At 37.1% G+C, this 25,632-nt stretch overlaps 1 protein-coding gene and 1 long non-coding RNA gene across 9 annotated transcripts in view; one reads left to right on the top strand and one right to left on the bottom strand.

Moving 5' to 3' along the window:
- hmcn1 (hemicentin 1) overlaps positions 1-25,632 on the top strand; it is an 87,192-nt gene that overhangs the window by 6,439 nt on the left and 55,121 nt on the right. The window contains exons 3-11 of the mRNA XM_044129999.1: positions 10,185-10,255; positions 11,849-12,007; positions 12,095-12,217; positions 13,420-13,591; positions 14,889-14,995; positions 23,687-23,807; positions 23,881-24,144; positions 24,235-24,379; positions 25,383-25,504. Of these exons, the coding sequence (XP_043985934.1) occupies positions 10,185-10,255; positions 11,849-12,007; positions 12,095-12,217; positions 13,420-13,591; positions 14,889-14,995; positions 23,687-23,807; positions 23,881-24,144; positions 24,235-24,379; positions 25,383-25,504 (1,284 nt within the window). The remainder of the gene's footprint in view (positions 1-10,184; positions 10,256-11,848; positions 12,008-12,094; positions 12,218-13,419; positions 13,592-14,888; positions 14,996-23,686; positions 23,808-23,880; positions 24,145-24,234; positions 24,380-25,382; positions 25,505-25,632) is intronic.
- LOC122838269 lies at positions 17,762-20,471 on the bottom strand. Of its 8 annotated transcripts, none has more exons than XR_006371865.1 (5): positions 20,454-20,471; positions 20,047-20,330; positions 18,560-19,868; positions 18,345-18,450; positions 17,762-18,164 (listed from the first exon to the last, which is right to left on the bottom strand). It is a non-coding gene; the product is annotated as an uncharacterized LOC122838269 (long non-coding RNA). The 8 variants fall into 8 exon arrangements; XR_006371869.1 differs by lacking the exon at positions 17,762-18,164 and having other exon boundaries at positions 18,224-18,450; positions 18,560-18,755; positions 18,939-19,868; XR_006371872.1 differs by lacking the exon at positions 17,762-18,164 and having other exon boundaries at positions 18,224-18,450; positions 18,560-19,034; positions 19,162-19,868.

The following is a 25,632-nucleotide window of genomic DNA, read 5'->3' as shown; positions in this document are numbered from 1 at the left end:
CACCAGGGGGTCTTTTGTGGGCTCTAGTGTCCCTTATTCGAAAGTAGGCTGACAGGAAGGGGGGGAAGGAGAGGGGGGAAGACATGCGGCAAATGTCGGCCGGGTCCAGGAATCGAGCCCGCGACCGCTGCGTCGGGGACTGAAGGCCTCCAAGTGTGGGTTGCGCTATCCCCTACGCCACCACAGCACGCCCCCATTTTTTGTCATTTCTTAAGAGAAACAGACAGCTAGATTTTGTACTTTATGGTCCTGTTTGCTCTTTTCTAAAATTTTAAATCCAGCTCCTAAATAAGTAAAGTATATAATATTATTAAAGAAATACTAAACAGAAATGGTGTGAAATGAACAGCTGAAATCTTAAGTATTTATAAAAAATATGTTTTTATTTCATTAAGCAAGTAGAGTGCATAAGAAAAAAAAGGTAATATAAAATGAAACATTAATACAAATTTAGGACATTAATTTCAATTTAACTGTAGAATCTTAAATGCTAATAGAGATGCACAGATTAGTGAATATTATGCTTTAAATGTATCTGCGGACCTCACAGCTGTGAGTTTTATTAAATTATGCTGCCATAAATGAAAGGAGATGTAGTGGAGCATAAAAAATCTCTACCATTTTCAATGAACAAATTCAGTGTGTTGGTCTTGTTTAGATAAGAAAATGCCATAAAATTATAATTGTATTTATTACAGTATTATATGAAATATTGATGTTAAACTCAGACAGGCTGAAGACAATTGCATTCCACACTTTTCAGATTTAGATTTCTCTGTTATCAGATAATATCTGATAATATCTGAAAACAAGGAGTTATATTCTGTTAACATCATGTCCCACTTTGTATTGGCATATTACATAAAATCCCTATAAAGTACAAACAATTTTGTGGTTCTAACAAAACACAAAAACATCAAAGGGGATTATTTGTATTTGCACTGTAAATGGGTTTCTCTCTGTTCTTATTTAGAACATGTAAAAGGATGGCTTTATAAGGTGATAATGTAGGAAATCTGTGGTAACTATGTGTTCTTCCTCATCAACCTAGTAAAACACATTATTTCTGCCTTTGTTAAGTTTGGTCTGTTTTATGAGACATTTTTTGCTGAAACGGACCAGGCAAGACATTACATCCTTGTAAAAGGTTAATGAGGCTATACCAGCAGGACCACACGTTTACAGCTGTAAATGAAAAAAATTTATGCCTAAGCATAATTTCCTATTTGTGTGTACACACATAAAATAAATAAGCTTAAGTGCTACAATGGAAAACTGTTAGCAAAGCTGTCAAATAATATTAACCACTGAATTTACAGGCATCACAGCTGGTGTCTCATTCACCAAAACTGACATACATTTGATTGATACAGCAGTTCCAGAGTTTCACTGGTCTGGTTCTTAAATTGTGTGCACCAGGCAACTGAATTACAAGCTGCAGGACCAAAGGTCAAACTGTCAGTGCTCTCTGGCCTGAACTGCTATAAAACATCTGTCGAGGAAAATCTTGTACCTACACTAGGTATGACAGTTTCAGCTATATTGGAAAGACTTTCCACAGGATTTAGGAGTGTGCTTGTACAGATTTTTGACCATTCATACAAAAGCAGATTTGTGCAGTCAGACACTGATGATGGATGACATGGTCTGACTAACAGTCTCCACTCTAATTCACCAGAAAGTTATTTTATCAGGTTGAGCTCAGGCCTTAAGCACTGTCACTCATGGCAGAGGCCTCCAGCCCCTATTGTTGAGAGTTTCTGTCCTGCAATGTTTAGACACAACACACCAAAATAAAACTATTGGAATTAACTCCTCCCCACGTCATCAAATTCTGCAGTTCCAATGCAGTTAATCAATGAAGGATGTTAGTTCTCAAATGCTGGAGTTGAAGACCTGAACTGTGTCTGGTCCACTTTTCTCAGTGATGTTGGAATAGATGGGGCATTTCCAAAGTGTTTCTGCAAAAATAATTGTCCAAAAGGTCCCACTATGCTGCAGCATTAAGATATCTTTTCACTTGAGCTTCAGAAGCCAAGCCAAATTTCTGAAAATAAACCATAAACACCTTAAGCCTCCTTCAAACTACCCTTTACACTTGGCAAAATGCATTTAGAAAGAACTTAGAAGTATTTTTATATAAGATGAAAAAGTCCATAAGTACATTTTCTCTTGCACTAGAATCTTTCAGTGTCTACCTTCTGTTTGTTCACAAGAAAAATGCCTTAATCTTGGTGTATTGAAGTGCCAATCCACATAGATGATAACATCTTTAGAGCACAAAGTTGTCTTTCATTATACATAAAATTGCTTTGTTGCTTTGAGCAAAAGAGAATGACTGTAGTAAACTACTGTACCTTAAACCTCATATGTGTAGCTCAAATCCAGGGTGTAATGCATTCTTTCTGATCTTTTGAATTTAACGTTTGTGCTGCATGCAGATATACAGCACAAATATAAACGCTGCTCTTTGGAGTTGTAATTGAACCCTGCACGTCTTACCAAATGTTGCTCTTTTATTTTGAGCTTTAAGTTGTTTACTTACTGCGTTCTTCTCTTGTGGCTTCTCTTTAGACAGAGCGTAAAATTTCACTCAACTACAAAGAGGAAGAAATCTTAAACTCTTTTGTTGATGCGCTTCTTTGGTGAAACTCCTTAATTTCCCACATGCTTAGGGTAAGCCTGTGATTCAAAGTAACTACAGAGAGCAAGTGCCAGTGAGTCAGTCATATCCAGAAAACTCAGTGTTTAAGTTGAAACTGATTGATCATATATATCTATATTTATATATTTATATATATATAAGCAAGTTTAGGTTATAAATCAAAATCCCAAGATGACTTCCAAAACATTGTTCAGTCCATCAATCTAAAATGGAAAAAGTTTAGCCAGAGTGGCAACCAAGCTAATCCATGAGGAGTTGTTTGGGCCATGTTACGGAAATTTAAGTTTTATAATGATGTTACACGGCTGTGGCAGTATTACGTTTTCTTTAGCAGGAACAAGAAAATTAAGAAAATTGAGCAAAAAAAATGTCCTTCTAGATAAAAAGCTGGTACACATGTGCAGAAGGTAGTTCTACATATTATTGAGTCAATACAATGCAAATGTTTGTAACATGATAAAAAATGAATTGTTAAAGTCAGCATCACTTATTTATTCTCTTAAAGCACCATAGGAGGACTTATTTATTCTCTTAAAGCACCACAGGAGGTCTCCTTGAATTCATTTGTCTTTGCAACACACTCTCCAACAGATCTCACATGTGGGAAGTATTAGATGCTCTTGTGTGGTTTGTGAGTGAGTTCCATCTTGCTTTACTTGTTGTGGAGGACTGATATTGATCAATTGAATCCATCATGGCATTATTAGGTATGTGTGGTTGGTGACCTTTTGTCCCCCACAACACGTCCAACTTTCATAAAGAAAAGGGGGAGGCCAACCCAGCAGAGATTAAATGCATGGTGGTCCATTTCTTTGTGATTAGAAGTTTCCATCACAATTTCTGTTTGTGCTGGTTTGAAATAAAGCATCTTGAGAGCTCTCTTGCTCTGGGGTTACCGTAGTTATTGGATGAAGGTTAGCAAATTTATGCAGCATAAGAATTTGTAGGTAGACAAAAGAGAAGATGGTGGAAGAAACAGAAGCACATCTCAGAAAAGTTGAACAATACAAAATAATATGCCTTATGATTAAAGTGACCTAGAAATTACAGTTCACAGCACATAAATGAAAAAGAACAGAGTTATCAGCAAGCTGATTAAGTTCCAAATGTAGTTATTGCTTCATAGCAACAGGAATATGGTTGAGTCACCATAAACAGCTGACATAATTAGACTTAATTCAAACTAAATAGAGATTATTATCCCAACAGACTAACCACTGCCTATCCACAGAATTATACCATTTAAAATGGCACATGTGCATTTTTAATAAAGCTGGCATTTATGTTTTTACAGCATCGTAATTTCCTGTTTGGGAAAGTGAAAAGGGCAGATTTAGACATTGGCGATCCTGTAAATCTGTCTATATTAAACTAATTTCTTCTTAGGGATCAGACCACAAGTTAGGAAAGCAACTAAAGTAAAAATATTGACATTACAGGCAGTCTTGATTCATAACTCCCAGATTGTTCTTACTTTTATTGTTAGATGTTGGTGTGTCCTGTAAGAGAAATAAATACTATTTGTATGTGAACATGATTTCAACATTAGATTTTTTATTTTTATCTTTTCTACAATTGAGTAACTTTGCTCCTGGTCCTACTTGCCCAGTGATACATCATATTTCTCAGAACACGTTGGATTCTGTGTTATGTGTTTATTGCTATACACTTTGCCTGCTAGTCCAAACTAGTGGCTTCATGTGCTGCTTCACATGTGTTTTCTCTGTGGGGTTTTTTAAATTATTACACTCCAGAGCTGTCAAGATGATAGACAATCTCTGTCTGGCAAAATTTACACTGTCAGCAGAATGGCAGAAGGCTTGTTTCTTTAAAGCCTCTTTTGCATGCAAGTCCTATAGTAGTTTGAACAGTTAAGATTTATTATTGTACTTTTACTCATATTTTGTCTTACATTTGCTGAATTAATTTAAAATTGAATGTTATTATAAATCCCAAACCGTGTTCCAAGAAACAAGGATATTCCAAGAGCCAATTGGTAAAAATTGAGGTATGCTGTTGTAAAACTTTTTTGATTTGTTTTGTTGCTTAGACCAGTAGAAAATGGTTATAGTAGCTACTAGCTCCTAGTGGCATCATCTTAGGAAAGGTTTTTGAATTTAAATAATTTTCTTAGAATTTTACTCACGTATATTATTCTTACGTTATTCACAAAGGAGCTGAGACCTCAAGGGAGCCCCATAAGGTGACAAAATTTTAACAGTATTGATTGGAACTTTTAGTGAGCAAAAGAGAAAGCTAATTAATTTAGCTTTGCCAACATTCCTGTTAGATTTTGCATTCTGTACTTTCCCATTTTATGTTGGTTGTTGTTTCAGCATATCAAATAACTTCACACAAGCAGGCAATTATAGTGATTTGCTGATATCTGAGTGTTCACATTAAATATCAAATATATGACGTAGTAAAATGACACAATAATGATAAGGATGTAATCGGTTAATTTCTACCAACTGATTACTGGAGGTGTATTTGTTTTTTGTGACTATGGCTGCCAATAATTTCTAATTGAGCACCTTCATTGACGAACAGAATGAAGCTTCAAGAACAACTTTTCTGCAATGTGTTTATCTTCCTGGTGTTCGCTGAAGTCTGACCCGTCTCATAAGTAGCACCCTGAATAAGCATTACGAATCTTCGCAGACAAGACTTTGGTAGAGTTTTTGTACATCCTAAAACTCCACTTTTAAGCACCTTAATTATTCTAAAAATAACTGGACCTGTCTTCCTCCACAATGCATGATGACATCAGCACAATCTGTGAGGGCTTAGATGTGGTGTGTTCAGTGATCAAAGAAAAGCTCAGACTTTTTATTTCTCAACAGATGATCACAGATCAAACTCTGCTAAGTGTTAGAATCATCTGATTCTGGTCACCAGATGTTTTCTCAGCATCTCCATTATTAACTAATATTCATTCTTGCTAAAACCTTTTTTGATCTAAGGGTTAAATAGGATGCAATGTTCTTATGATTTGCTTTCCTTACTGCTGATGTTGTGCCTGCTGCACAGCAAATGTTTGACTAATTGAAATCACTTCAAGCTTGAATGTAGGAGGAGGTGAAACTCAATTTGCTGCTGGAAAGTTGCCTGAACTCGTTAGATGTTCTTTTTGTGTTTAGGCATGCATGTGTTTTGCAGATGAATGCTTTACATGCAGAGATTACAAGTAAATACTTCCAAATGCCTTTGAGATAGTTTAGGTTGATTTTGACTGTTTATCTCGTTTTCTATTGTGTCAACAACTACCTCCACAACCAGATAAATAAAACAGGATGTCATGGAGGACTTGATTTTGTTTAGTTTGTGGTAATCACTTTCTTTCTTTTGTTGTTGTTTTTTCAGACATTCTTTCATGTTAAATTCATTTGCGTGACCATCATTACTCAGTGAGATAATTCATCCTTTTAATTAGGAGACCACCTTTGGGCACTTAACTTATCAAATTACAATGTTTTTGGTGTTGATTTCATCTTATAGACACATCATTTATAGAACCTGGAAAGTTTTGCCATGCCTTGCAGAAGAAATGATATCCCTTGATATAAATTTCTAGAATTGACATGAGATTCTAGAATGACACTGCTCATGATTGCGTGTTGGAGTAGCTTTGTGAAGTTAACTCTGATTTCTTCTTTTTGTAAACGTTTGCTTATAATTTGTTGCATATTTGTAGAATTATTTGCTGTGGTTTTGGATGCTGTCCAATGGGAAGGATTTTTGCTCTTCCTTTTTACTTAAAGATTCATAACAGTGGTAGCAATATATTGTTTTTACATCTGAGACCTTGCTGATTTGCATCTCAAAAACTCTACTTATACCTGAGGAGTTGAAAAGAGGTTTCCTTGCAAAATCAGAGTAGAGAGAGACAGAGAAAGTTCAAATCATCTCTTCCATCAATCCTAATGAGGAAGGATCATACCCTAAATCCATTTACTTTCTAAACATTCTCCTAGACAAGCATTTAAACAGGAGCGGCAAAAGAAAATTATTTGGATTAGGAGTGTTTGACAACAACTGAGTGTGTCATCCAGGAAATGATACTTTGGAATATAATCTTTGATGTTTGGATATTGAGCTGTTAGCATATGAAAAGCTTAAGAGCTATGATTCTATGAGAATCATGATACAGCAACCAGAAACCTTCTTCAGGCAGAGGCCTTTTCAGATTTTTTTTGCAAGACTGCCTGCTGATGGAGATCCTTCCTCTGCACAGCATCACCATGTGCAACCACTGTTTGAAGATACCGGGATGAGTTATGACAACATTTAATTTTCCTTTTGGGTGAATAAAGTATTTTTGTATTAAACCAAATTGAAATTTTCCACATTTAATCCTGTTACAATTAAAATTGTTTATTTATTTTATTCAAATATTATTTAATAGAAGGTGGTAGGAATAAAGTGAAAATAAAAACTGCTTTTTCAGTGTTCTTTTAAAATAAGAAGGGTATATATTTGAACTTAACTTATTTTTAAATAAAATACCGGACAACCAACTTTCTTCAGAAGGCAAGGAAAACAATAATCAGAGAAGACGCCATGTGGATTAAACTCAGGTGGAAAAATCTGTTGACAGGATAATGTTTAACTGAGCAATCCACAAACCTGGCTTCTATGGAGTTGTAAGAAAAAGCATGTATTAAAAAAATGTATCAAGACGTCTGCATAAATTTGCTAATAGCCATCTTGGGCAGTGATTTTAAACCTTTTGTCCTTGTCAACCATTCCATGTCTGGAAGATTTAATTACAAATTCATACTTATTACCGATGTGAAGGCACCAGTAATAACCAACACACTACCAGACCCTGCTCCTTAAAGCTGGAGGGGCACAAACAGAAGCATCCAGGCATTTTCTGAATAAAACATCTCTTAGTCTGATTGACAGAGCTGTAGAAGTTACTGAAGATATTTCTTTAGCCTGATGTTAAAGAATGCATCAATGGGGTCAAGAGGTGATCACCTCTGAAATGTGTTGAAAAACTTGACCAGTTGATAAGACCAAAATCAAACTTTTTGACCTGCATTTTGCAGTGATTTTACTTTTTTTAAGAATCAAATCCTGTTTATCTGGCTAGTTTTAATTCTATGTCTGACGTATCCCCTTACTGCTGAGCATTTGATGAATGCTGAAAGAACTTCACATTTGCAATTATGTGTAGTTGTTTGGTGTGGTGTTATTGGGAAAGCTCATAATGATCCCTATAACCAAAGAATGTCGACAAACACACTATAAAAATCAAGCTTCAATTGTCTTTATATGTCAGAGTCAGGATTTATTACCTAGGGAGAGTTTTAAACAGATTTATTGCAGCTCATGCTGTTTCGAGGTCATGGGTTTGTACCGGGTTTTCCACACTGGCGGTGCTGAAAAGAGTGGCTGTGGTTTGAGGCATCAAGCCAAAACAGTCTAAAGAATCGTTACAACAGCCATGGGAACCTCTCCCTAAAGGAAGAGGTGTCAATTTTTCCATCTCTGAAAAGTTTAACTTCAAATCCAAGTTCTGTTCCTAGCAGCCAGGTTAATTTCCCTTCTGGTTTTTAAAAATGTCTTTGATCACCACAAAAGCTCCTCAAGGCTTCACAGCAGTGTCAGTAGTTGAATTATTGGGAGCAAATGCAATTTTCTCTGTTTTATTTATTACACCATATGAGTGCTTTTTAAGAATAAATAATATATGTTATAAAACTGGAGTGCCAACAGACTCCTTGCTGTTTATGTTGCCTATACTTAATGTCGTAAGTTCTTCTTTGAAAAGATGATTAGAGGAAAAGGAAAATGGCAAAATATCTTAGCAGTACATCAACCAACATCTTGCAGGCTGTTTTAAAACTGCATCCTTCCTTAACAGTCAGGGATTCTCTGTAATTGCCCCATTTTCAACAAGGGACCCCTTGTTTTCCAGTGTTTCAATCTGCTTGCATATGCAGAACCGCTCTGTGTGCGTCTGCTGTTTTTTGCAAACAATCATCAGTTTCATTCTTTAGCGCAGCTGCAGCTGCTGCAGTCACCTAGTTTGAGATGGGAGAGATCTTTACTGCCCATCAGCCAATAAAACGTCTGAGAAACAAAAGCGAGTATAAACAGTAGCATATGTAAAATAGAGATGTTATTACTGTGAGGCAGTAGTGTAGTTTTATACGGTAGAGGAATATCATCATCAGAAGTGCACAGACATTTAGGTTTTAGCCATGTTGCCTCATAGCAAACCAGTCCAGAGTTTAAACCTGAGCTGAGCTCTGTCACTCAGGTATTTTGCACACTTTCCCGCTGGATCAGTAGAGTCACACCAAGTACTCCCACACTCCAGTTTTGGGTTTAAAAAGTTACTCCAAAGTAAGTGTTGAGTTCAAGCATGTGCTTGCATTAGTTTCTGTGAAAAGTGAGGATGATATAGACAAAAGTTCTCCTTGAGAACTGCTGTCCTGCAGTTTTTAAATGCATCTGTGCAGTGCAGAACTGGCTCAAGAACTGGAGTTGAAAACCGCTGGTGTGGACATTAATGATTAAGTGATTGCTGGTGGCACAGTTTATTGAAACACGATCATCATCACAATCATCACAATATTAACGTGGTCAACACTACCAAATTTCTTGGAGGCGATATTTGTCTGAATTTTATACTTCAAGTCTCATAAATTTCCTTGGATTTCTTCACACTACAAAAATAGAAGATATTACCAAGTAATTTTGGTTTAGTTTCTAGTGCAAATATTTTAGTACACATTACATAAGACAGAACTGACTTAGAAGTAGCTTTTCAGGAAAATACAGACGCTTGTGTTGAATCCACAATTCCTTAATATTGATGAAAAAATGTTTGATCCACTGGCTCATTATTTCACTTATGACAAGACATTTTCCCATTAATTATTGACTTATAACAATCTCCTATGTCTTGCTGAAAAGGTATTTGTAAGTTAGTTTTGTCTTAATTCAAGCATGTTAAGAGTATACCAAAAATACTTGGTAAGTGTTTGTGTTTTTGCAGTGTACTAAAAATATCTAACTTTAAATCTTCATCACTCAATAAGAAAACAAAGATGCCACAGTTTTACTGAAGTTTACATAAACAGTGTGCTGCATAAAATAGGTCTACTTTAGAGTATCGCAAAAATATTTTTGTCTTTTGAAACAATATCAGTACACAATGGAGCTGCAGTACTCTGTTTTTTTTTTTTTTTTACAATAACCTGTTACTGTATAGTTACTCAGGTTTTTAAAAGTAAAAATGTCTTAAAACCTTCTGCATATTTTTAATATTAGTATTATTATTTTCTTTATAGTTCCCTCTACCTGTTTCTTGCTTAAAAAAATCTCTTTTATTCCATAAAGTTTTCTCGTTCAGCAGTTCAAACTTTAACATTTTAATATGGACATTCACTAGCACTTGGCAAAACCAATAGTTGGCTTGGGTACAATGTAGAACAATAAAAATACTCCAACACATATTGAGGCTGTGGTTCCATTAAGCTCATTGATTTGTGTTTTCTTGCAGAGATTGGACCTGTAACAATCACAACAGACCCAAAGAAGTTCCAGGATGAACTTAGAGAGTTGTACGTTCAGGTGGGTTCAGACTCTTGCATCTTTCAAGGAAACAGCAGCTGTAGCCTGGATGCCCAGGTTATCTGGACTTCATAAAATTAAAATACAGAAGGTTGTAGTCACTATACCAGACATCAGGGCTGGAAGATCTGTGAGCTGTTGCAGTTAGTTAGTTATTTTGCGCTGGAAGCCAAAAACAAGGCTCGAAAGAAAGTGTAAGGCTGACAAGTTCATAATTGCATACCAGAGTATTGCTAAGCTTGGCACTAAAAAGGAACTTTGTAGCGTTGGAAGGCAAATAAATGCCAAACAACACCATTCAATAGCTGGACATATATCAGTCAATGCTAAAATGTGTTTGTTTGACAAGTATTCCGGATAAATTAAAGAAAGAATAAAAGCCTCAAATTAAGCATGTTAAACAAAGGCAGATAAACCCTGAATAGCCTTTGATGAAAGACATTGGCAAGGAACTTGCATATTTAGCATGCCGTGTTAAAATTTATGCCTGAATAGATCAAGTTCACCATGAAAACAATCCCTTTTTCTGTCACAGCTTTATTCTTAATTCTTACCCTCTCCTCTAAACAGTCACACTCCTTCCTTTTGCTTGAGAATGTTACAAAAAAGGGTTTTTGTTTCAGACAAAAGGCAGAACTGTATGTAAAAATAACAATGCAGTCTTGCTATAAGGCTTAATGTAAGCCTCAGGTACACCGAAAAGAGAAAGTTGTCAAATGGAAGAAAATGGGGTTCACTTGTCTCAGGCTGAAGGTGTATCATATTTTGGCTGTTTGCAACATTTGCATTTCTGTTTGTTTTGCTTCTGATACCCTTGCACCATTTGACATAAAAAATAACAGAAGAAACCTTACTTTGGTAGGCAGTATTTCTTTTAGTTTTCTAGAATAGACTGATGAAATTATAAGACATTTATTTGTCTCTCATGGGAGAAATTTGTCTTGGACGAAAGGATATACAAACAGAACATAACAATGCTTTAAATACATTCAAACCAACATAAAAAATTAAGCAGACATACATCAAGCTTTGTGCGAGTAAGAAATACAATGATGCACAACAAGAACTTACTGGCTTCAAATGGGCAATGAATTCCCGCAAGCACACAGTACATGTCCACATACATTTTTAACCTTTCATACAATTGATGATCTGAGCCTCCTACTTCTCAGCTCAGACTCAGCTAATCGTCCAGATGGAGAGACAAACTATGGTAATGATCATCTAGTAAAGATGTGTAAATCAACAGTCTTGGACAGATCAAACGTGTGTTGAAGGTAGTTGCATTTACACAGAGGAACCATAAAGCTTCTCCCTGAGCTAATAAGAACAGAATGATGCAAACATGTGATACATAAGACAGAGCACACTCTTGAATTGTTCTTTTACAAAGATAATTGAAAACCATGCATTATTTTTCTTCTCTTCAGAACTATGCAATACTTGTGTTGGCCTGTCGTTAACGTTAACTACAAAGTTATCGTTTGTAGCTGTGATTCAACAAATTAGGAACAAGATCAAGGAATGTGAAAACTCTTACGAGTCACTGTACATGAACATTGCTGGCAGATCAAACTTTTTTTTCTCTTACAGGGAGGTGGTGACTGCCCAGAGATGAGCATCGGTGCTATAAAGATCGCTTTGGAGATCTCTTTGCCTGGATCATTTGTCTATGTTTTCACAGATGCCCGTTCTAAAGATTACAAACTGACTCATGAAGTCCTGCAGCTCATTCAACAGAAACAGTCACAGGTTTGGAGATAATTTAATGAATCGGAAATTTCTTTAAGTGCAGAATCAAAGAAACTTCATTTTAATTGTTCCATATTTCTTTTCAAGGTGGTGTTTGTGCTGACGGGTGATTGTGATGATAGGAATCATGTTGGTTACAAGGTGTATGAGGAGATTGCCTCTACAAGTTCTGGGCAAGTTTTCCACCTTGACAAGAAACAGGTCAATGAGGTAAGAGGATAATTACTGTATTGCCCTGCACTGTTATCAACCTGCATATTAAATTTGAGTGAAGCATTTGATTTTAGATCTGATTTAACCACAGAAAAGTGTTTTTTCCTCTAAAGTTTTGGAAATTAAATGTCTTCAGACGGTTTTTACAACCCATGTCCTGGTGGGGACTCTAGACCTAATGTGCAGGGAAAAATGTACTGATTGATGCATACCACTGCTCTTTTCAGCCTCTCCAAAATATAAATCAACAGTCTTGGATGGTGAAAAGAGCCAGTGCATGAAATTTAAATGTTCTGCAGTTTTATTACTTTTGGAGAGGAATTTATACAAAGGAAGTAAGGCCTTTAGATTCACAGAGAACATTCAGACAATTTGCTTTCAATAGTAAAAAAAAGAAAAGAAAAAACTTTCTTTATGGATCTTTATGTGTAAAGTGCCTAGAGATCAGCTTTGATCTAAATTTGAGCTACGTATACAATATGGAAACTAATTATTGTTTCAAAAATTCCTTGTGTGTATTCTTGTCTTCATGGACATTTAATTGTGTGGATCTGGAAACATTTGTTCTTTCTTTGCCAAAGTTACATGGGTTTAACTAAATATTTATATTTTACCTGCCTGAAATACTCTGTTCCTCCTGCGAAAGATGAGAACTAATTCATTTGCCAGAATCATGGATGTTACATGCTACATGATAAGAATTTTATGCCATATTGCATATTCCTAGTGGGAATTAGTTTTAGATCTGGGGACCCCAATATGCATCACTTGCAGTCATCTTTAAATTGAACTGTGAAAAGAAAATTTGTAACCCCATATTGTGCTAATATTTAAAAAAATGTGTTACCATTTTTCATACACATCTTTACCTGAAGTGTCAGCAAATGTGGAAGGCCAGATGCTTTTCCAAATCACATGGTCAGAATAGCCTCTGGGTATTCGGGATGTGGAGGAAATATGACCATGGCATGCCCGGAATGCGAAAATATTTCTGATAAAGAGTTCCATGTTTCCAAGAAAAAGCTTATGTGTCATAGCTGACATGTTACTTAATTAATTTATGCTCTTAAAAGATGTTATTTTAAACTTAAGTTATGCTTAGTAGTGTTATGCCAGTAATTATTTTTTTTACATCTTCTAGTAAGCACAAGTAGTCAACCTTTTATCAACACTTCTAACATTTTTCCTTTGCATTACAGGTTCTTAAATGGGTAGAGGAGGCTGTACAGTCCTCAAAGGTCAACCTGCTCTCCACTGATCATTTCAGTCAGGTCAGCAACACCTGGCAAATACCCTTTGATCCCAGCCTAAAAGAAGTCACGGTGGCTCTCAGCGGCCCAGCACCTGATATTGAAATAAAAACTCCCCTGGGTAAGATTTTCACTCTGCTGACATGGTGACTGAATTCTGCTTATTTTTTGATGAGCACTGTTAAAGATTAGATCTATAACACTATTCTATTGGCCTTGGGAAAATAAATTATTTTAAAATTAACTTGAAATACTCTAGAAGCCAATAATTTAGCAAAATTCACCCTCATGCTTATGTCAGGTATAAATTCAGCAGTAGTATTTTGTTCGCATTGTTTCCAAAAAATGTAATTGTAATTCCAGAAAGAAGTATGAACAAGTAGTATACACATAAAGGAAGAAAAGAAGAAAAGCTCAAAGAGGAAAGTTTGATACAGGGGATACAGCTGGTTCTATTCGCTTCAGAAAAACGTGATTTTCTTCTAGACCTCATTAAGTTTCTGGAAATTCTCCTTTTGTCAAACAGTCAGTCTGCAGGAATCTGGCCAGAGCAGAGCAGTCACCAAAACTCTTCGGTGGGAAATAAATCCCATAGTCATCTTCATAATAACTGAATTCAATTTTGTGTTTCTAGAAAATGATGGCAGCATCTAGAAGGAGAAAAGAAGAGGCTCTAGGATGTAGCCATGTGGTACCCCCAAAGGGTGTTCAACAGGGTGCTGCACGTGTCAGACAGATCAGTTAGACCCTTGGAGAGTCGCTTCGTGATATTTAAAAATATATATAGGCTACTTTAAATTCAGCTCAAGAATACTTTATTGATCCCAAAGAGAAATTTAATACTGTCGTGAAGGATTTCAAGCTTACATAGAAATAGTTTAGTTGAGCAGATAGTTTTTGCCAGTAAGAGAGATAAGTAAGGTAGCAAAGAGTCTAGCTTAAGTCTGACAAAAGGAAACTTATTTTATTTTTTTTTTATTTTTTTAGCAGAGGGAAACCACATTATCTGGACTCCAGGGATCTTCACACGTCTTCTTTAAAAATTACATCAAGACACTTTTGCTTTTATGGCAAATTTCACTTAACAGTTTGATGGAAGAGATGACATTATATTACTAAAAGGAATAATTTGCAACGACTAAGGAATTGATTGCTAAAACTGAAGTCCTACACAGCAAAAGAGTTTGAGTAAATCCCTGGAATTTCCACATCTGGGATACATATACTCTACACATGTTCTTTTACTTACAGTGTCTTGACTAATGTTTACAACACATCATGGAATTTAAAATTTTCTTCTATAATGTCACATTTTAATGTTTAACTTACAACCATGTGGTATAAAGTTGTAAAACTTTGTGACATAAAAGTTGCTGAAAAAGTAAATAATTGCATCTGTATATTTGTTTGACTTTCAGGAAAAGTCTTGGGGAAGACTGACGGCTTGACTGAGCTTTTGCACATTCCCAACTCGGCCAAAGTAGTCAACATCAAGGACCCACAGCCAGGAATGTGGTCTGTCAAGGTAAATGCTTCATTCCTCACCTGAGCAGTTATTTAAAAAATTCTCAGCTTCTAGCAATTTTTATAGCAAGGATAACCAGCTGTGTGAAGCTGACACCCCACCCACGTCAAAAAAATCAGCAAATAGTCTGAATGGTTAGTGCTCCGTTTGTGCAGGTTTGTGCCGTTAAAATTTTCGTTTGTGCAGTTTTGGTTTCTGAGATATTAAAAATTATTTTTTAGGTCATCTAGAGTTCACCATCCCCCCATATCGCTCCAAAACAAACCAAAGTGGGCTAGATCGTTAGTGCTCCGTTTGTGCAGGTTTGTGCCGTTGAAATTTTCGTTTGTGCAGCTTTCGTTTTCGAGATATTAAAAGTTATAATTTTGGCCGATGACGTCACCATCCCCCCATATCGCTCCAAAACAAACCAAAGTGGGCTAGATCGTTAGTGCTCCGTTTGTGCAGGTTTGTGCCGTTGAAATTTTCGTTTGTGCAGTTTTCGTTTTTGAGTTATTAAAAGTTATAATTTTGGCCGATGACGTCACCATCCCCCCATATCGCTCCAAAACAAACCAAAGTGGGCTAGTTCGTTAGTGCTCCGTTTGTGCAGGTTTGTGCAGTTGAAATTTTCGTTTGTGCAGTTTTGGTTTCTGAGATATTAAAAATTATTTTTAGGTCATCTAGAGTTCACCATCCCCCCATATCGCTCCAAAACAAACCAAAGTGGGCTAGATCGTTAGTGCTCCGTTTGTGCAGGTTTGTGCAGTTGAAATTTTCGTTTGTGCAGTTTTCGTTTTTGAGTTATTAAAAGTTATAATTTTGGCCGATGACGTCACCATCCCCCCATATGCTCCAAAACAAACCAAAGTGGGCTAGATCGTTAGTGCTCCGTTTGTGCAGGTTTGTGCAGTTGAAATTTTCGTTTGTGCAGTTTTCGTTTTTGAGTTATTAAAAGTTATAATTTTGGCCGATGACGTCACCATCCCCCCATATGCTCCAAAACAAACCAAAGTGGGCTAGTTCGTTAGTGCTCCGTTTGTGCAGGTTTGTGCAGTTGAAATTTTCGTTTGTGCAGCTTTCGTCTTTGAGATATTAAAAGTTATAATTTTGGCCGATGACGTCACCGTCACCCCATCTTGCGCCAAAACAAACCAAAGTGGGCTAGTTCTTTTAATTCTTCAGATTTTCAGCTGTTGTACAATGTGTATCTTTTGTTTTGAACTTCAATAAAGACTTAGAACAAGAAAAAATGTGTCTCATTTAAAGTGATGTTTCAAGATACCAATGTTTTCTCTCCACAATAATTGAATCCTGCTAATAAAGGACATGCAGCCCTGACCCTAACGTAATGTGTATAACCTGTTCAACTGTGCTTTGATTTCGGAGGTGGTCTGAACAATTATATTTACATTGTTGACGTACTGTCTGCTGATTATGCAGCAAACGTGTAAAAAATATACATTAGCCTATAACGGTTCAAAAAATAGAAGAAAAAAAAAATCCACAGCCAATTTGCTAGTTGCTTGAGCAAAGTTTTTGCAGAGTAAAACGGAAATGTGTCATTGGTTCAAAGTTCATCCAAGTAATGTACTTAATATTTAGTAAATATATTTTCAATGCAACGACTTTCATTTCATCCAATTTCTTACATTAAATGTGTATGGGCTTCAAGGATTTTGAAAAGCTCCACGTTTTGCGAACTTTGACATAGTTCTCACGCAACTGGGATTGGCTCCATCCACACTGTAGTGAGCCCCCTCCCCCACCACCACCACCCCGATCTTGTTTTGGCGACAGAGCAAGTGTAATTTCAACCTCTCGTTAATATCTAGCGGTCTCAAATCGTTTTGAATAAGTCATTTTTGGAATTTTTTCAACCCCGATTTTGATTTTTGAACAAGGTAAGTAAATTAATGCTCAGGTTTCACATAAAATATTGACTCAATGCAATCTATCCCCATAAAAGCAGAGAGGATGTATGCAGGGCTAGCTTATATATGCATTTATTTAAATTCAAACTTGTAATAAGTCGATATTTCAAACCTTTTGAAACATAGTGAGGCATCATCTTGCAGCCTTTACATTTATATTGAATCATTAAGCATATGCACAAAGGGCACATCTTCTGAATTCAATTGAAAAATTTATTCCAAAGGAAAATTAAAATTTAACAGGTACTTACATTTTCAAGTAACAATGCATTATTGAAATATATATTTTTTAATTAGCTTAAATGTTAGAAATTAAACAGGGAAAACCAAATTGATTTTTTTAAAGTCAAGACTATTTTAAGTGTGCAGACACTGCTAGAATACAATTTGTGGCTTTTTTGAAATCATGTAGGCACTGATTATTTTAAGCAATGCTAATCAAAGCCTTTTTATTTTTTTAACTAGATGCCTCGACAGCCAGCGGTAGACAGAGAGTCTCTTTTCGCAGTTCTCTGCAACTCAAAAGAGGCCATTCTAGAAAACGGCCATATAGCCACTCCAGCTGCCGCTGTCTGGACAGAGATAAGTCAGCAGTTGGGAAATAAAATGTCTGCAAAAAGTCTGTACACATTTGTAAAGCTGAACAGACACAACATCTGGTCATGCTTGGAAGTTAATCAAGGAAGTGATCCTGAAAGCCCTGTGGACACAGAGTTTGACTCAGACACCACTTCTCCTGGTCAATGTTCAGATTTTCAGCTCGACGTTCCATTTGAAGAATGGATTAAATTTATACCACAAAAAGTTGAATATAATGACAAGTTTTCATCATCTGGTAAAAGGAATTACACAATTTTAAAACCTGGCACATGGAGTCATATAATTAATGATCTGGTTTGGAAAAAGTTGAAAAGCACTTGTACATTTGTATTCCAAAGAGCAAAAGTTTATCCAACTGTCGCTAGCAAGTACATTGACATCACAGGTTTCTGTAAAGAGTGTCAAAGTCGTGTTAAAATGACATGTGACAGAGAGCCAACGGTCAACAGCCCAATGGTGCTCCAGTGTTCCATTGAAGGCGCCGACATCTCCCTGCACACTGGCCAGTCCAAAAGATTCATGTCAGGAACCCTTCGTGCACAGATTTCAGAAGAGTTGTGTGAAGGCAGGATGGAACCATCTGTATGGAGGTCAGCAAAGGCATCAGAGTTGATGGATATTGGAGATCGAGCCAAGTCACCTTCAAACCTGGCAACCTTACGAAAAGCCAAGCAGGAGAGAAAAGATTTGGAGTTAGGCGACAAAGACCCTGTTCTATCTTTACAGTTATTAAAGTATAGCACACCCAACAGTGGCAGTATAAGAGATATTGGTCTGGATAAATTCTTTTGTCACTATTGGAGTCAAACTCAGATACATGTTTATAAGGCACTGACCAAAAAATGTCCCTCAGTAGTTTGCTTTGATGCAACTGGTTCAGTTGTCAGAAAACTGGCAAGACCAAATGGTACATCTGGCCACATCTTCTTATACCAAGGTGTTCTGAAGGAGACAACTGTTCAGTCCCAGTTGTACAAATGCTATCAGAAAGGCATGACATCAACGCTATTGCAACATGGCTGACAGAATGGCTTCGCAGGCGCAGCTGTACCAAAAGAAGCTGTGAGTGACTTTTCCTGGCTATTCTTGGTGCTCTGGTGAAGGCCTTCACTCCTTGTCCTAACCTGAAATCATACATTGATGAATGCTTCCATGTGCTACTTGGGAACCAGTCTGCAAAACTTCCTCCCTGTTATATCAGGGTTGATGTTGCCCACTGCATAAAGATGGTCTGCCAGTGGGACTGCCTGAAAAACAAGTCACACCGTGTCAAAGACTTCTTTGTCAGGGGAATAGCAAAGCTTCTTCAGGCACAAAGCTTGGACCATGCAAAGCAGCTAATACATGCCATCACTGTCGTGGCTCTCAGTGAGGCAGAAGGTGATGACAGTTCTGGAACCCCTCTTGAATCAGAGAGGTGCAAAAAATACCTGAAAACCCAGATTGCAGAAGACTCCATCATAATTCCAGATGAAGACACAAAGGAAGTTCATCAAGTGGATCCATGTAATGACATCCAGACTGACCTACGAGACTGGGTGTCAAACATTTGTGAGGAGAGCAGGACACATGCTGCAGCCAATGGGGATAGGGATAACATTCATTTCCTCCCTGAGATTGTGCCACACATTATAAGACTTGCAAGTTACTTACCACTGTGGACAGGAATAATGGTTCCCCTCTTCAAAAGCACCAGTCTCACAGCAAGCTCAGCCAATGTTGAAGCCGAATTCAAAAATATAAAACATGGCCTGTTCAAACATGAGAACTTGCCCATTCGAGTGGATCGCTTCATTTCTCGGCACCTTTCCTTCATCGAAGGAAATATGCGGATTTGCTCTGCCAAAGCAAAAAGAGAGGAGGAACAAGTTACATCAGCAGACGTTGCAGAAGCTAATCCTGCGTCAGTAATTACACACAATGCTGAAGAAAAAACAAAAATGGATTCTAGCAATTTAATGGAATCTGATCCCGCCAAAAACCTTTCCACAGCAGATGAAAACGTGGTTGAAAACTGGAGAGGACAAATTCTTCCACCCAAAAAGAGGAAGAGGACTTCATACTTGAGTTCCTGCACTGAATGGCTCCATGCAGATTCATCATCTGGGGCCAAAAGAGTGAAAGTGGGACTATTAAAAAATGGAAACATGCATCAGCCTGTTAAAGTTGGTAAACTGTCAATCTCTGTGTTAAACACCTGCGCCTTCGATGCCTTTTGTCAGTGCTTATGCTGTACTTTCTGTGACAGCTCTGCATTTCAAAATGTTGTCATGAATAACAGTGACAACCCTCTCCTGCAGCTGGTGAAGTCCATTACTACAGATGGTGTGACCCCAAGGACATACTTCCAGAGGGCAGATCTGCTTAGTTCAATGTTTGCAAAAACACAGTTAAGGTCTGGCACTCACCAAATCGATGCACAGTGCAATATTGCCACCATTATTGGGAAGACAATGAGAAATGTGTCAAGTGTTTATCTCTCAAAACATTGCTCTTCACAATACTGCCACCTAAACAAAGGAATGACCAGGGAAGTACCATTTGTTTCACCAGACATTTCTGTCCTGAAGAATTCTGGTATGGCTCAGCTTCACACTTCCATAGAAAAAGGACTCTTCCTTCCACAGTCTCCCTGCCTCAGACCACTGCAGAATGAATCAGAATGTCCAGCAGAATTAAAAACAGGAGCCAGCACTTCAGGAAATGCTCTCTGTGCAGGAACCGTTACTCACAACTACAGTATCGGAGAAATAGCATGGATTGACACAGACCTTCCAAATTCAACTGAATTTGCTTTGAGTGAATTTCCCTCCACTATGGTTCTGCAAGGAAAAAATTTACTTTGAGAGCAGTCGTCGCTTTCAGGGAAGCTTGACCAAAGATGGCCTGGGACATTACACTGCATACTGCCGGAGAGCTCCATTTGTGTGGGAGCTTTTGATGACCTGGCAAATGTTGTGAAGACAGTGTCTGAAAAGAAGAAAATACTGCCACATGCAGTGTTATACACAGCAGATCTGTGAGGGGAAAAAAGGACGAGAAAGTTTGAAGACCAGACCAAAGGCAAAAGTTTCATGCCATGTTTACATACTCCTGACCAGAATTAATTTTTTCCTTTTGCAAGTTATTATGGAAGCCCATTTCACCATGAAGGAAAAATAAAGACCAACAGGAAGTCATAATTTTGACTTTAAAAGTTGAAATTATGACTTCAAGTTGGTCTTATTTTTTCTTTAATGGCGGAAATGGGCTTCCATATTATGACAAATGTTCCATATTTTGACTTTCAACAGTTTTGAGCTCTGCCTAAATCTCAAATGAAAGAAGTTTTCTACTCAAGACAGGAGAAATTTCAGATTATGAAGGCACTGTTTGTTGTTGTTTAAATTGTTAAAGTTCATTGTTCAAATCAACACAGTTTCTTAGTTTCTTCTTCGACTGTATAATTAAATTGCATTTTCAAAACAGTTACTTTCATGGTTCATTACTTCTCAATTAGGATAGAAACCCTTTGCCTCACACTACAGATATTTGGGTGTGTCAATAGCAAACCAAGAGGCACATGCAACTTCATAAAAAAACAAAAAGACAATTACCAGAAATATTGTCTTACTCTAACTGTATACACGATTTCTAATACCTTCTCTACCAAAACATAGCAACATCAATTGCATAAAAACGACACAGAAAACAAGACTTACATGACAGGAATGTGCTGGAAGACGAAGAACTAAAACAGAAAGTACAGCCTACAGCAGGTGAAATTAATTGTCCCCTAATTGGGTATAATTAGGACATAATTATACCCAGTCACATTCAGCTGAATCTTAAACTCTGAAAGCGCCAAATAAAGTAAAATCAAATCTAGTCATTTGTATAATATAATCCTTGGGTGACATTGTGGTCCATCTTACATACCAGTTGGTGGTGGCGACATATTAGCGGTAAAGCAAAAAATTTCTTGTTTGGAGCAAAATGGGGGCGGATGACGTCATCGGCCAAAATTATAACTTTTAATATCTCAAAGGCGAAAGCTGCACAAGCGTAAATTTCAACTGCACAAACCTGCACAAGAGACACTAACGAACTAGCCCACTTTGGTTTGTTTTGGACGGATATGGGGGGATGGTGACGTCATCGGCCAAAATTATAACTTTTAATATCTCAAAGACGAAAGCTGCACAAACGAAAATTTCAACGGCACAAACCTGCACAAACGGAGCACTAACGATCTAGCCCACTTTGGTTTGTTTTGGAGCATATGGGGGGATGGTGACGTCATCGGCCAAAATTATAACTTTTAATAACTCAAAAACGAAAACTGCACAAACGAAAATTTCAACTGCACAAACCTGCACAAACGGAGCACTAACGATCTAGCCCACTTTGGTTTGTTTTGGAGCGATATGGGGGGATGGTGACGTCATCGGCCAAAATTATAACTTTTAATATCTCCAAAACGAAAACTGCACAAACGAAAATTTCAACTGCACAAACCTGCACAAACGGAGCACTAACGATCTAGCCCACTTTGGTTTGTTTTGGAGCGATATGGGGGGATGGTGACGTCATCGGCCAAAATTATAACTTTTAATATCTCGAAAACGAAAGCTGCACAAACGAAAATTTCAACGGCACAAACCTGCACAAACGGAGCACTAACGATCTAGCCCACTTTGGTTTGTTTTGGAGCGATATGGGGGGATGGTGACGTCATCGGCCAAAATTATAACTTTTAATATCTCGAAAACGAAAGCTGCACAAACGAAAATTTCAACGGCACAAACCTGCACAAACGGAGCACTAACGATCTAGCCCACTTTGGTTTGTTTTGGAGCGATATGGGGGGATGGTGAACTCTAGATGACCTAAAAAATAATTTTTAATATCTCAGAAACCAAAACTGCACAAACGAAAATTTTAACGGCACAAACCTGCACAAACGGAGCACTAACCATTCAGACTATTTGCTGATTTTTTTGACGTGGGTGGGGTGTCAGCTTCACACAGCTAGGATAACCATTTTTAAAAATTCGATTTGCCTTCAAATTGATTAGGTGTTTAACTTTGTAGAGAAGACAAGCTTCTCTTTCGAAGCTGTTCCATAGAAAGTTTAGAAAGACAGTGGCCTTTGTCAAAGTTGCTCTGTGATAAAGGCCAAATAAAGCTAAAATTTAGGGGGTTAAGTTTAATTCAGACATTTTTTTATTTTAATTGAAATAGTTACATTTCTTCCTGATCAGCATAAAACTAACAACTAAAATGCCATCTTAGATGGAGGTGGTATTACAGAAAAGTGTTTTTTCAATACTCAGTGTTAAAAAAAATGTTTCCAGCAAGAATATTTTATGCTTTTCTTTCATTTGATTTTTGCTTAAAATCTCTTTCCAGCTCTCCTTTAATGTGCTCTAACTAATTTGGTGATATGCATAGGGGGCTGCTGTCTGTTTAAAAGACCAATTTATCTCCAAGCTTTAATTTCCCAGCTGATGTCTGTAAAGCATAATGATGCTTCATGTTGTTTAAGTCTTTCTGAATAAATATAAGTGCTTATTAAAATAAAGTAAGTTCTTCTCTAGCTCAGTCATTCTTTTGCCTGTTGCCTCTCCACTGTTTTGTACGGTGTGATTATGTTGCGTTTGGTAATCATCGTAAAATACAGAGATTCCAAACATTCTCTTTCATTTGGAGCAATTGTGGAGTAAATGACAGTTCAGGAATTTATGCCTTCCTCTGCAGAGTGACACCATCAACTGAGGTGAGGAGTACAAACATGTACTTCAGAGTAATTATTTCATCTTTTATTTCTGCAAACTTCAAGAGACCTCCAACACTTGAAGACCTCATTATCCACTCTGATTATAGTGATTGTGCTTATCTTATGTGTGAGCTTCAGTCAAAACCGGTCAGCCCAAAGGTGTGGATGTTTTATAAGTTCAGGCGATATGAACAGGGACTTAGTCACTCTTGCAGCTTGTCTCTACTTGTTTGGTTGCCAGTTGTGAAGCACAGTCTGTCATCAGACCGTTCAGTGTTACTTTTGATCCAACAACTATTTCAATTAAACTGTTCATCAAAATATAGTCCAACAATCTGATTTTTGAATCCTTGTTCTGTTGTTTTCCTGTCAGTTCAGTCAAGTTAAAAATGACCCAGTGTTTTTCTGTTATGGTCGCAGACATCAAGTAAAGGGAGGCACTCAGTCCGGATCTCAGGTCTCAGCACCATTGACTTCCGTGCTGGGTTTTCCAGAAAACCCACAATGGATTTTAAAATGACAATCAGCAGACCAGTTCAAGGTGATGAAATTCAACCTTTCAAGGCTTTACTTGTTTAGTTTGTTTATTAACACCAGTAATCTCCACTTCCTAGGTATTCCCACTCACATCCTTCTGAACACCACTGGACTTTCCCCTCCTGCTCGGCCTGACCAGTTGGATCTCCTCACAATCACCGGCGTAGTTATCAAAACTTTGCCAATCAGGTATTACCCAGAGCGACAGCCGTACAACCTCTGGAACATCACAGAGTTCATCCCTCCCAACGAGGCCTTCTTCCTGAGGCTCACAGGATATGACAGCCAGGGTTTTGTGTTCCAGAGAGTCTCCAGTGTCTCTTTCTCCAGTATTGTACCTGGTGAGTGATGTGCATTTTTCACCCATCTTTAGAAACAATGTTGTTTATTCCCTGTTAAATGCCATCTTCTTTACTTTGCTTTTCTTTCAGATGCACCTAAGGTGGTAATGCCAGCCAGCACACACGGTTATTACCTACGAAGAGGGTTTATCAGATGCCAGGTAGAGAGTTTGTTACCATTTACTCAGCGCTTCAGCAGAGATGGAAAGCGACTTGGAGTAGACCAACTCTTCAGGTGACATATAGTTATGCTGTTAAATTAGAATATACTTTCAGATGTTTGTCAGATTATAAGTATCTTTTTTTAAGTGAATATTAAGCCTTCTTTTCGTGGAGCACATGCTTCTGTATAAAAATATGTTCTTATTGGTCTGATGCAATATTCTAATCTTAAATGTTGTGTTTTCTTTAACTGTAAGTGAATAATCATCAGAGAAAATGAAAGACTTGAAAATGTCAGTGTACCAGAAATTAATTTAAATAATTTGTTTAATTTTGCGAATTCAGTTTCTGAAATAAATTAACTTTTCAAAATTTCTCTAATTCCTTGAATATAGCTTTACTTTATCCAACTATTCACAGTTGATGATGTAAGCCTGAAGTTGGAGGGTTAACCACCAAAATTATATGCACATGTAAAATATGGGCATTTTACATTTTTCTGTCAACCATCAAATAAAATCTAGTTTTGAAAAATAGATTTTGTTTGCAAAACATTTGGCTGTAAAGTACTAAAAATAGAGTACTTAGCTGAACGATGGTCCAGCTTTCAGATCCTGTGTTGACTTTTTCTCTTTCGTATATAAATAACATTAAATACTTCTCATCCTTTTTAGTCTATAGGTAGAGAGTTAGACTTTTTAAAAGTTTTTTAGCTGCACCAAATAATGTCTGGTGATCAGATATTGATAAGATAAAATAAATAAATCTGATTTGTTAGTGAATGAGAAGGCAAGGTCCTTAAAAATTATTGAAGAACCTCAAGAAAGCCCAAACACATAAAAAAAATCTTAGAATATCTGGCTACTAATAAGGAATATACAAAAAGCGGTGTTGGTTTTTCTTCTTTTTTTTCAAAATATTGTGTGGTAAAGCAAGAATGATATGATTAATTTTCAAGCCATTATTTTGACATCATCCAGTCAGACAGGACAATTATCAACTCAAGAGAATCAGATAAACAATACATTGTTCTTTAATTTAATATCAGTACCAATATTTGTGACTTTTAATTTCAGTGAATCAGATAGCGTGTCATGGGAAATCGAAAAGGTAACTCTGAAGGACGAAGGCCACTACGAATGCATCGCAATTAGCAGCGCTGGAACAGGACGAGCTCGTACCTTCCTGGATGTGTCAGGTAAGCTAACATCCCAAGACTCTCAGTAATACAGATACACCATGTCTTACCTGTTTTCATACGATCATGTATAAATCTGAAAGAGTAAATATGAAACTTGGTGTATCAAAGCATCTTTATGTCAGACC

Source organism: Gambusia affinis, linkage group LG10 (genome assembly GCF_019740435.1).
Source record: "Gambusia affinis linkage group LG10, SWU_Gaff_1.0, whole genome shotgun sequence".
Lineage (NCBI taxonomy): Eukaryota > Metazoa > Chordata > Actinopteri > Cyprinodontiformes > Poeciliidae > Gambusia > Gambusia affinis.
The sequence above is the reverse complement of the archived record's forward strand: the minus strand, read 5'-3'. Positions and strand labels throughout refer to the sequence as shown.